The 11,777-nt window shown below is 36.1% G+C and overlaps 3 protein-coding genes across 10 annotated transcripts; 1 reads left to right on the top strand and 2 right to left on the bottom strand.

Moving 5' to 3' along the window:
• Positions 1-566: 566 nt before the first annotated feature.
• On the bottom strand, positions 567-1,604 carry LOC105836998 (protein lethal(2)essential for life). The gene is made up of 2 exons (XM_012681445.3): positions 1,423-1,604; positions 567-1,358 (listed from the first exon to the last, which is right to left on the bottom strand). The coding sequence occupies exons 1-2, from the start codon at positions 1,473-1,475 to the stop codon at positions 755-757; spliced, it is 657 nt and encodes a 218-aa protein (XP_012536899.1). The 5' UTR covers positions 1,476-1,604; the 3' UTR covers positions 567-754.
• Positions 1,605-1,749: 145 nt separating this feature from the next.
• LOC105836951 lies at positions 1,750-4,525 on the top strand. Of its 4 annotated transcripts, XM_036282371.1 has the most exons (3): positions 1,750-1,894; positions 2,050-2,218; positions 2,507-4,525. In XM_036282371.1, the coding sequence occupies exon 3, from the start codon at positions 2,622-2,624 to the stop codon at positions 3,993-3,995; it is 1,374 nt and encodes a 457-aa protein (XP_036138264.1). In that variant the 5' UTR covers positions 1,750-1,894; positions 2,050-2,218; positions 2,507-2,621; the 3' UTR covers positions 3,996-4,525. The 4 variants fall into 4 exon arrangements, with proteins under 4 accessions (XP_036138264.1, XP_012536808.1, XP_012536817.1 ...); XM_012681354.3 differs by lacking the exon at positions 1,750-1,894 and having other exon boundaries at positions 1,901-2,218; XM_012681363.3 differs by lacking the exon at positions 1,750-1,894 and having other exon boundaries at positions 1,901-2,357.
• Positions 4,481-7,208, bottom strand: LOC105836982 (NSFL1 cofactor p47). Of its 5 annotated transcripts, XM_028194563.2 has the most exons (6): positions 7,031-7,206; positions 6,868-6,972; positions 5,984-6,428; positions 5,609-5,891; positions 5,287-5,490; positions 4,481-4,733 (listed from the first exon to the last, which is right to left on the bottom strand). In XM_028194563.2, the coding sequence occupies exons 2-6, from the start codon at positions 6,967-6,969 to the stop codon at positions 4,604-4,606; spliced, it is 1,164 nt and encodes a 387-aa protein (XP_028050364.1). In that variant the 5' UTR covers positions 6,970-6,972; positions 7,031-7,206; the 3' UTR covers positions 4,481-4,603. The 5 variants fall into 5 exon arrangements, with proteins under 5 accessions (XP_028050364.1, XP_028050365.1, XP_012536868.1 ...); XM_028194564.2 differs by having other exon boundaries at positions 5,609-5,888; positions 6,868-7,208; XM_012681414.3 differs by having other exon boundaries at positions 6,868-7,206.
• Positions 7,209-11,777: the final 4,569 nt, after the last annotated feature.

Below are 11,777 nucleotides of genomic sequence, written 5' to 3'. Positions count from 1 at the left end.
TTACGATGCAAAACCTAATGGAATAGTGTAACGCAAAACGAGAACGGAACTAATCACGCGCCATATTAAATGAGAAACTCTTGTTTATACAGTTAATTTACAATCCAATAATTTTCTTAAAAATCCAGATACAATTAATGAATAGAAGAGATTAAGTTCAATATGTTAGAGACTATCAGATTTTTTTAAATCGAAATAATGAATTATTTCTTATTCCCTATTCCATTCATTTGTATGTAGAACCTAAGACCTAATTTGATTTAATCAGAGTAATATTAACTGTATTTAATAGAATGTTTTATATAAAACATTCATCTTTTGGATGTTTTTAATTAAACTCTGGTTAAAGTAATTTGTAGAGCCTGTGTCTACGATATTAGATCTCAGGTTGAATTACTAGTATTTTTTGCAATAATTTTCTAACAATTTTTATATCTATAGTATTTGACTCAAACTAAGATCTAGCATCACAGACATAAGGTTTAATGCATATTAACTCCATTATATTAGTAAGAATTCATAAGAATTTACAAAGGATTGGAAAAAAGAACACAAAAAACTGTTAATTGATTATGCTCTATCGAAAAATTTATTTAATATCTTACTACCTCATAAAAACAAAAGTTGAAAAAGTATAAACACAAATTTGTATTAGAACTTTCATAAAGAAAAATACAACACTCATCAAAGTGAGTTTCATTTCATAAGAATACAATAGTAGAGGTAATATATTTAAATATTTATTTCTTTTCTTCTATTTCTTCTTTTTCTCCTTCTTCTCCTTCCCCTGCACCTTTTCCTGGATTGCCGGCTTGCCTGTGTGCTCGATCTTGATCAGCCGCTCGTTCTGCAACTTCGGCTGATCCTTCCGCGGCGCGGTGATGCTCAACACGCCGTCGGACGACAGATTCGATGTCACTTGGTCGATATCGCATTGCTCGGGTACCATGTACTTGCGTACGAACTGCCGTGAGATCCAGCCGTGCTCGTCCTGCTTCTCCTCGTGCTTGGCCTCGACCACCACAAACTTGTCGACGACCTTGACACTGATCTCTTCTGGTTTGAATTGCTGCACATCCAGGATCACCTGGAACTTGTCTTTCTCTGCTCTAACGGTGGATATGCCGCTTTCCTCGTTGCTACGCAATAAGTTGCCCCATGGCCGATAATACGGCGATAATGGATATAGATGTCGGTTGAATTGTGGATCGAAGATGGTCGGCTCCGCCAGTTCAGCCGAACGAGTACCCAGGCCGATGTTCTGATTCAAGAACCGGTCCGGGTATTCAAAATCCTGCCACATGCCGGGACACAGCAACGGTATCACAGACATGGTTAATTTCCTCAACGGGGAAGTCCTTTTGAATAACGAAATGACGAATAAAAATTAGTCTTAGAGAAATTACGAGCAGATATAGTTACCTCTTATACAGTCGACTGTGATCACGAGTATGACGATTATGATCGCTTTCCATCAACGGTCTGAAGCGCGCGCTGGGTATGTTGATGCCGGTTTTTCGCGCATACGCGTTGAATGTAGCTTTAAGCTAGTTTAAGCACAAAGTGACCATATATAGCAGTTAAGATTAAGTTCATCAGTCGCCTGTACTCTGCCAACATTTTGAAAAATTTTAATATATTTTATGTATTTTATGTTGTTAATTGCATTTTTCGATTTAGATTTATTATTTAATTATCGCGCTCATTTCTCCTAGTATTGTATTTGCGCATACGCCGGAAAAAGCAATCCTCCAAAAAAGGGGCCGTTTACAACATCTACCTCTTTGGGCATGCGACTCACATGGTCAGGGACACCCTGTATAATGTACATATATATATGTGTGTGTGTGTGTGTGTATGTATGTGTACATTTGTGCGCATTCCAAAATTCATTGTTAGTACTGAAAATTTATTTACATTACGTATACTGTAGATTTTTAGTACTTTCAGTATCAGAATATATACCCTTTATCTATACTCTATAGTTTCAACAAAAATTTGAAAGATAATGCTGACAAATGTAAAAAAAAGTGATATTTTTTATGATAGCTGCGTGACATACTTTCGTCACCAAAGGTCACCAATGGTCCATACCCGGCATACCCTACCCCCCCAGCCTCCCACTACCAATACATAGAGTTACTAGCGAACGATATGCGAACGACTGAACGTTACCAAACATTACCAAACGCTACACTCCTGCTGTTCCTGCATGTTTGTATGTATACTTACATACGTACATTCATATTTTTTAAATGTTGTGTTTTGTAAATCGTTAAAAAATAAATTATAAAAATTTATCTGATGTATCGTAATAATTTTGATCCGTACGTTGATTTTGGCGTTGAATGAAACGGGTGAGATTGGTTATGATTTGAGAAATGTACTATGCACTTGCAGCTAAAATAGATAAAACAGAAAGTAAAGGGATACTCCTAATTGCGTGCATGCTGTAACAATTACAGGTATTATGGAGTTAAGTAACATCCCGTCTATTTTCTTTCAGCGTGGACTCAGAGAGTGATTTCGCAATGAGGATGAAGAGCAATATGTTGCATGAAAAGTTTACCTTAACATTTAGGAACAACGTTGTATGAGATTAAGATAAAACTGTCGATAACATGAGGAAGTATTATCAAGCTGCTTTAGCTGTTATAGCAGTAATAAGTCTTATATCTCTGCTCATCTACAGACATGAATATAATAAGCTGAGATACGTCTTGGAGGTTTTCAATTACTTCGGAAAGCCTGGGCCGAGAATAGCGGATGCAAATTGTACAAACATTAGTGCAGTTTTTACCACGTTCAATGCAAAATTTGACGAGCCGATTCCTTCCTGGCAGCGTCTGGAAGATGATCTGTATATATATTCTGCATATAGCATCAATGACAAGGAGATACGAGCAATTGGACTTGGGACCATAAACGGCGTCTCGAATATGCAATGCCTCGTCTTCTTCGAAAGTGAGAATAAACCTATATTGGGGAGCTTCGGATTTATTCCAATTGGCAACGCAGTTGCCTCAAGTCTAGGAGAGAATTCAAGGTATGGGGGATATCACTTTGTTTGTACGTATACCAGCGATGAGATGCCCACTGGGATAACTTTCGTCACAAGATCCAATAAGTACCTCAATTACGCACCTATTTTTCCCATAAAAATACAACGACAGGGTGGTTCAAGTAGCAGAATAGGTGTGTGTGTGACCCAGTCATCGATGAAACCAGCAAAATCAATAGACATGATAGGGTTCATCAGCTTCCACGCGCTGATTGGAATGGATAATTTCATTATATACGATTCTGGAATTTCAAATGAGTTTAACAGCAGACTGAAGGAAATGGCGAGTGACCCAACTTCTTTCTGGAAGTTCACGTATACTGTTGTGCCATGGAATTTTCCTTTTACGGAAATTGATCAAAATGTTATAAAAGAGATCATCGAGATGGATTGTTTATATCGCACGTATAACAGTGTTGCTTACGCTATTGCGCTCTCATGGAACGAATACATAAATTTGAAGTACCATCATGCAATGATAGATCTACTGGCGGATTTCAAGCAGTTCAAATTGACTGCTGATCGCTATGAGTTGAAAATTATGACTTTTTGCACGCAACAAACCGACAATAAACAGTATGCCAATTCTACGCTAATGATACTGAAGAAGACGAAAACCGACGTAAACAGTCCAGAAGATCGTGTTATTTATATACACGAGCCACAAGTAACACTGCAGAATTCTCATTTATCCGTCAAGGAGGTAGGGAAAGATTTGATCGCTGTAAATCAACATAAGTATTTTCATTCATACGTCAAGGAGGTAGGGAAACATTTGATCGCTGTAAATCAATATAAGTATTGTGATAATTATAGGGAGAGTCGAGAAGTGGAGGATCTCACAATTTTGAGATTTGTCCAAGATATACAAAACTCGTCGATTCTTAAAAAATATCTTGGATCTTATAATGTTCTTGATATAGATATAAAGTGATATGGATAATATTAGTCTTGCATGACTAATGTTAAATTGATATTTGCACAAGCTATAGGATAATGCTCTATTTGCGTTATTCATTCGTATAGAGATATTTTATTAATCAATAATATGCCGTCTTTCATATTAGGTGCCTTAATCATCACGTCATAGCTGTACAACTACTAGTCGTGACATGATCAGCTATTTTTCGTATACATTTTTGTATACATTTCAAAGTTTTTAAATCTAAGCTATATAATAAAATACTATTACTTTCAATTGTTTCAAATTTTCATATTATGCCGTGATAACAGCTAGGTGTTATGTGCACATACGGCAGTTCTATTACCAATATTAAAGAACTTAAACTAATGCTTAACGAAAATTAAAAACATTGCATCTATTCATTAAATTTGTGTAATAATTTTAATCATTGTTGAACTTAAAATTAACATACGCGATTATATAGGAAATAGGCAATTTATAAAAAAAAGAATATAGTAAGAAAAAGGTATTGTATTCCTAATAAAAATACATAGAAATTTTATTTTCAAGCGATTTAACATATATTTGGTGTCTAATATCGTTACATCTCATTTAATCTAAGGATTTAGAAAAAAGTTTTACTTCAGTCGTTGCATTATAGCCGAATTTTGTAAACCAGCCTCCTCGATCGTCTTTTCTTCCACAAGTTCCTTCGTTGGGTACACCGTTAATAAACTGAAATCTCTTAGAGCATACTGAGGTCTCATACTGAGATTGTATGTTAAGAAAAATTGTTCTCTTTCCATCTTTTTTTAAGACTTATTTGCATTAATGTAGATTAATCTTGGTTTAATTTATCATCTTTTTCTAAGGTCAGATTTTCTTTCTCCACAAATTACTTCAACTATATTCAATAGAATTTGTTTCGTATAAAATCGTATAGAATAGAGGAATATATACTTTATAAGAATATATTTTATATATATATATATATATATATATATATTTTATATATATATATATATATATATATATATATATATCAATAAAAAATTGGTTATATATATATATATATATATATATATATATATATATATAACCAATTTTTTTATTGAATATTGTTAAGCTCTGATTAAAGAGAGAGAGAGAGAGAGAGAGAGAGAGAGTAATTTGTAGAATTGGGCCTAATTTTTAGAATTAAAAAAATGTTTGATGTTAAATTGAAATTAAAATTAATCTATATTACTGCAAATGGTTAGCCTAAATAGGTCAACTTGAAAAAATTATAAGCACATTTAAAAACACTGAGTTCAAAGGATACGTTATTATATATCGTCTAAGGTCAGCGACTGTATGTGATAGGTTGAATTGAGCCTTTACAACACTACCGTCTGCAAGACGGATTTGTAACGTCGTAGTTGGCTTTGAAGTATCTAGATCCAATTCCTTTTTCGCTTGCGCTTCATTGGCAGCTTGGTCAGCAGGATCCGTTGGGATCGTCATGCCTACAGTAGCAGGCGAGGGACTGCAAATATTTGTTATGTTAACAGAAATGAAAGTTAGGAAATATAGAAATCTCTCGAATTGAGATTAATTCTAGGATCAAATTTGTAATAAAAGAAAAGGATGAATTCGTAACGTACCTTCCAAGCATGTGTCCCTTCCCAGCGAAAACTTTTACTTTGGTTTTTGATGGAACATAAGTCTCGTGACGATGATCCTCCATGTCGAGTCGCACTTCTGCACCCTGTACCTGCTGACGAATCTCTGCTGGGATCTCGCCTCGCTTAATCGCATCCAAAAAGTCTCTGTTCTCAGCCTCGTCGTACGATCGTATCTCGCTATCATTTATTGTAAATCCATCCTTCCATAATTTCAATATTATAAGACCGCTCGAAGATTGATCTGCGCTTGCTCCCATCACTACTATTATCACATGAAGATAATGTAAATAAACAGGATTTGTCAATTTTGCATTAATTTCTGGTAAAAACAATAAAAAAACCGCTTGAAAGTACCTTCGCTATCCGAGGTGGTTTGACCTAATTTATATCCTGTGCCTCTGAACGTGTTTGGCCTTTGTTGGCCTCCCATTTTGGGGGAGTCTGTGGCGATAGATTGCTCCTGACACGACTTGAACATGTCGCTGATGATGTCCTTTTTCTTTTTTCCTGGTCCTAGAACCTGCTGCCCACTGAACTCCGAACCGCCTGCGTAAAACGCCTGTCCCTCCTCCTCCTCGGAGCTGCTGTCACTATTCTGTAGATCATTCAACGTCCCGAATCTTGGTTTCGGTTTGGCACCTTTCGACTCTGCCGAGTCGGATTTGGTCTGTTTGTTTGACATCGCTCCCGTAACACTGTCCTCCGAGCCTTCCGCCTGCTGTTGTACGTTGCTGTCAAGATTCTCGGTCGTCGTTAGTTCAGCCGGCTCATCGTTCTCATAGAAGCTCGTGAGAGCGATCTACAAAAGTAAATACATTCGTGTCAACGCGTGTAACAGAATTGACGAAATCACAGTTTCGACAATCTTATTACACGAGGAAATCTTACAGCGTACGACGGGGTTGCCGAGGAGTTTCGACAAACTCGTAAATCGTTAAATCTCGCCGGTAAAAGTCGTCACGAGTCTTAGGAACTAGAACGCAAAAGAGAGCGAATGCGCCGCCTGGACGGATGCGACGAGCGTAAACGCGACCGGGGAAAGAGAAACGTGACGCGAGGAAACGGGCGCGACAATACAGGTTATGAGAACTGGTGCCGAGATCATCGCCAGTCGACGAGACGTTCGACGTGGGGTGTGTTTATTTTTTTTGCGGCGCTCGCGTTGCGCGTACGAACGAGGGAGAGCCTCGGTCTCGGTCCGTCTCTCCGGGGCGTTTTCGTAAAATGTGCTGTCTCACCTCGAGCTGCCAAGCGGATGACTCAAGGTAAAATAGCGCTCTCTCGGCATCAACACCAGTTACGTCCGCGAATTGCGAGACCAGCTCGTCGCGGCTCGCCATTCTCTGCGAATGTTAAAAAACTCACGATGTCTATTCACCGCTTTTTCTTTCTCTCACTCACTCTCTCTCTCTCTCTCTCTCTCTCTCTCTTTCTCTCTCCCTTTTGCGACCCCGGTCGCGATGAGTCCACCCTGCGTGACCCAGCCTTCTACGAGATAACGCACCTCCACACTACACAGTACACACGTCAACTTTCTCGCTCTGTCTGTCCGTCCGCCCAGCTGTCATTCCCCTCGATTCCGCGCCCGCCACGGTCCCGCGCGGAATCGAACCGGATATACGAATGTTCTAGAGTCTAGAGGAAGTACAAAGTGCGCCTCCGCGCGTGTTTTGGAAATGCGCTGTTAAAATCCATTTATATAAAAAAGAAACGTCGCCATATACTAGTAAAAATTTCCGAAATAGCACTCCGTTATTTCGAAAATTAAACATTGTATTAATATTGATAAAAATATGATCTGTTTAGATAATTAAGAAATAAAAATAAAAATTGCACATTTGTGCTTTTTTTTTCTATATAAAATCTGCTGAAAACAAATTCTTCAAAAACGAGAATAAAATTTGCACAATTCTTTTTTTGCAAATTGCACAATTTAATATACAAGACGAAATATATAAGCGCGAGGACATTTCCTAAGATCAATGACGTTAGAAAAAAAAGCGAGCCGAATCAGGGGCCTATGTCAGCGGCCCTTGGTCGTAAGCCCTGGTGAAAATATAAAATCAGCGCCTAAGTCGAATGTAAAGGGAGAGAAGCGGTAAAAAAACTTCTATGAAGCGTAAATTGAAACAATGAAATATAAAGAAAGTGTTAACGCTTCTATTACTCTTTCTTTACACTTGACTTTTACGATCCGATTTTATATTTTCATCAGGGATGTAGCAGTCGCCGCGCGGCTGGAAACGCAGAGTTCTATCGTTTAAACGCGTGCACATAATTTTAAATGCCCGAAATCAGCACGACACGCGAATTAAACTGTCGTGCTGGATAGTTTTTACATATCTGGCGACAATTTTCGACAGTTCTCGTATACTGCTGTGTTTTTCTATAATATTTAAACAGAGTTCTAACGTTCTAACTTGTGTACACAATTTTAAGAGGCTGAAATCAGCACGAAAATTAATTTTAATTGTCGTGCTGGATAGTTTTTCGATATCTGGCGACAATTCTCGACAGTTCTCGTATTCTGCATTGTTTTTTCTTAATGTTTAAACAGAGTTCTAACGTTCTAACTTGTGTACACAATTTTAAGAGGCTGAAATCAGCACAAAAATTAATTTTAATTGTCGTGCTGGATAGTTTTTACATATCTGGCGACAATTCATCAGAGTTCTCGTATTCTGCATTGTTTTTTCTTAATGTTTAAACAGAGTTCTAACGTTCTAACTTGTGTACACAATTTTAAGAGGCTGAAATCAGCACGAAAATTAATTTTAATTGTCGTGCTGGATAGTTTTTAGGTATCTGGCGACAATTCTTCACAGTTCTCGTATTCTGCATTGTTTTTTCTTAATGTTTAAACAGAGTTCTAACGTTCTAACTTGTGTACACAATTTTAAGAGGCTGAAATCAGCACGAAAATTAATTTTAATTGTCGTGCTGGATAGTTTTTCGATATCTGGCGACAATTCATCACAGTTCTCGTATTCTGCATTGTTTTTTCTTAATGTTTAAACAGAGTTCTAACGATCTAACTTGTGTACACAATTTTAAGAGGCTGAAATCAGCACGAAAATTAATTTTAATTGACGTGCTGGATAGTTTTTCGATATCTGGCGACAATTCTCGACAGTTCTCGTATTCTGCATTGTTTTTTTTTAATGTTTAAACAGAGTTCTAACGTTCTAACTTGTGTACACAATTTTAAGAGGCTGAAATCAGCACAAAAATTAATTTTAATTGTCGTGCTGGATAGTTTTTACATATCTGGCGACAATTTTCGACAGTTCTCGTATACTGCTGTGTTTTTCTATAATATTTAAACAGAGTTCTAACGTTCTAACTTGTGTACACAATTTTAAGAGGCTGAAATCAGCACGAAAATTAATTTTAATTGTCGTGCTGGATAGTTTTTCGATATCTGGCGACAATTCTCGACAGTTCTCGTATTCTGCATTGTTTTTTCTTAATGTTTAAACAGAGTTCTAACGTTCTAACTTGTGTACACAATTTTAAGAGGCTGAAATCAGCACAAAAATTAATTTTAATTGTCGTGCTGGATAGTTTTTACATATCTGGCGACAATTCATCAGAGTTCTCGTATTCTGCATTGTTTTTTCTTAATGTTTAAACAGAGTTCTAACGTTCTAACTTGTGTACACAATTTTAAGAGGCTGAAATCAGCACAAAAATTAATTTTAATTGTCGTGCTGGATAGTTTTTACATATCTGGCGACAATTCATCAGAGTTCTCGTATTCTGCATTGTTTTTTCTTAATGTTTAAACAGAGTTCTAACGTTCTAACTTGTGTACACAATTTTAAGAGGCTGAAATCAGCACGAAAATTAATTTTAATTGTCGTGCTGGATAGTTTTTAGGTATCTGGCGACAATTCTTCACAGTTCTCGTATTCTGCATTGTTTTTTCTTAATGTTTAAACAGAGTTCTAACGTTCTAACTTGTGTACACAATTTTAAGAGGCTGAAATCAGCACGAAAATTAATTTTAATTGTCGTGCTGGATAGTTTTTCGATATCTGGCGACAATTCATCACAGTTCTCGTATTCTGCATTGTTTTTTCTTAATGTTTAAACAGAGTTCTAACGATCTAACTTGTGTACACAATTTTAAGAGGCTGAAATCAGCACGAAAATTAATTTTAATTGACGTGCTGGATAGTTTTTCGATATCTGGCGACAATTCTCGACAGTTCTCGTATTCTGCATTGTTTTTTTTTAATGTTTAAACAGAGTTCTAACGTTCTAACTTGTGTACACAATTTTAAGAGGCTGAAATCAGCACAAAAATTAATTTTAATTGTCGTGCTGGATAGTTTTTACATATCTGGCGACAATTTTCGACAGTTCTCGTATACTGCTGTGTTTTTCTATAATATTTAAACAGAGTTCTAACGTTCTAACTTGTGTACACAATTTTAAGAGGCTGAAATCAGCACGAAAATTAATTTTAATTGTCGTGCTGGATAGTTTTTCGATATCTGGCGACAATTCTCGACAGTTCTCGTATTCTGCATTGTTTTTTCTTAATGTTTAAACAGAGTTCTAACGTTCTAACTTGTGTACACAATTTTAAGAGGCTGAAATCAGCACAAAAATTAATTTTAATTGTCGTGCTGGATAGTTTTTACATATCTGGCGACAATTCATCAGAGTTCTCGTATTCTGCATTGTTTTTTCTTAATGTTTAAACAGAGTTCTAACGTTCTAACTTGTGTACACAATTTTAAGAGGCTGAAATCAGCACGAAAATTAATTTTAATTGTCGTGCTGGATAGTTTTTAGGTATCTGGCGACAATTCTTCACAGTTCTCGTATTCTGCATTGTTTTTTCTTAATGTTTAAACAGAGTTCTAACGTTCTAACTTGTGTACACAATTTTAAGAGGCTGAAATCAGCACGAAAATTAATTTTAATTGTCGTGCTGGATAGTTTTTCGATATCTGGCGACAATTCATCACAGTTCTCGTATTCTGCATTGTTTTTTCTTAATGTTTAAACAGAGTTCTAACGATCTAACTTGTGTACACAATTTTAAGAGGCTGAAATCAGCACGAAAATTAATTTTAATTGACGTGCTGGATAGTTTTTCGATATCTGGCGACAATTCTCGACAGTTCTCGTATTCTGCATTGTTTTTTTTTAATGTTTAAACAGAGTTCTAACGTTCTAACTTGTGTACACAATTTTAAGAGGCTGAAATCAGCACAAAAATTAATTTTAATTGTCGTGCTGGATAGTTTTTACATATCTGGCGACAATTTCGACAGTTCTCGTATACTGCTGTGTTTTTCTATAATATTTAAACAGAGTTCTAACGTTCTAACTTGTGTACACAATTTTAAGAGGCTGAAATCAGCACGAAAATTAATTTTAATTGTCGTGCTGGATAGTTTTTCGATATCTGGCGACAATTCTCGACAGTTCTCGTATTCTGCATTGTTTTTTCTTAATGTTTAAACAGAGTTCTAACGTTCTAACTTGTGTACACAATTTTAAGAGGCTGAAATCAGCAGAAAATTAATTTTAATTGTCGTGCTGGATAGTTTTTACATATCTGGCGACAATTCATCAGAGTTCTCGTATTCTGCATTGTTTTTTCTTAATGTTTAAACAGAGTTCTAACGTTCTAACTTGTGTACACAATTTTAAGAGGCTGAAATCAGCACAAAAATTAATTTTAATTGTCGTGCTGGATAGTTTTTTACATATCTGGCGACAATTCATCAGAGTTCTCGTATTCTGCATTGTTTTTTCTTAATGTTTAAACAGAGTTCTAACGTTCTAACTTGTGTACACAATTTTAAGAGGCTGAAATCAGCACGAAAATTAATTTTAATTGTCGTGCTGGATAGTTTTTAGGTATCTGGCGACAATTCTTCACAGTTCTCGTATTCTGCATTGTTTTTTCTTAATGTTTAAACAGAGTTCTAACGTTCTAACTTGTGTACACAATTTTAAGAGGCTGAAATCAGCACGAAAATTAATTTTAATTGTCGTGCTGGATAGTTTTTCGATATCTGGCGACAATTCATCACAGTTCTCGTATTCTGCATTGTTTTTTCTTAATGTTTAAACAGAGTTCTAACGATCTAACTTGTGTACACAATTTTAAGAGGCTGAAATCAGC

This window comes from Monomorium pharaonis, chromosome 2 (assembly GCF_013373865.1).
Source record: "Monomorium pharaonis isolate MP-MQ-018 chromosome 2, ASM1337386v2, whole genome shotgun sequence".
Classification (NCBI taxonomy): Eukaryota; Metazoa; Arthropoda; class Insecta; order Hymenoptera; family Formicidae; genus Monomorium; species Monomorium pharaonis.
Note: the sequence above shows the minus strand (reverse complement) of the source record. Positions and strands in the feature narration are given on the sequence as shown.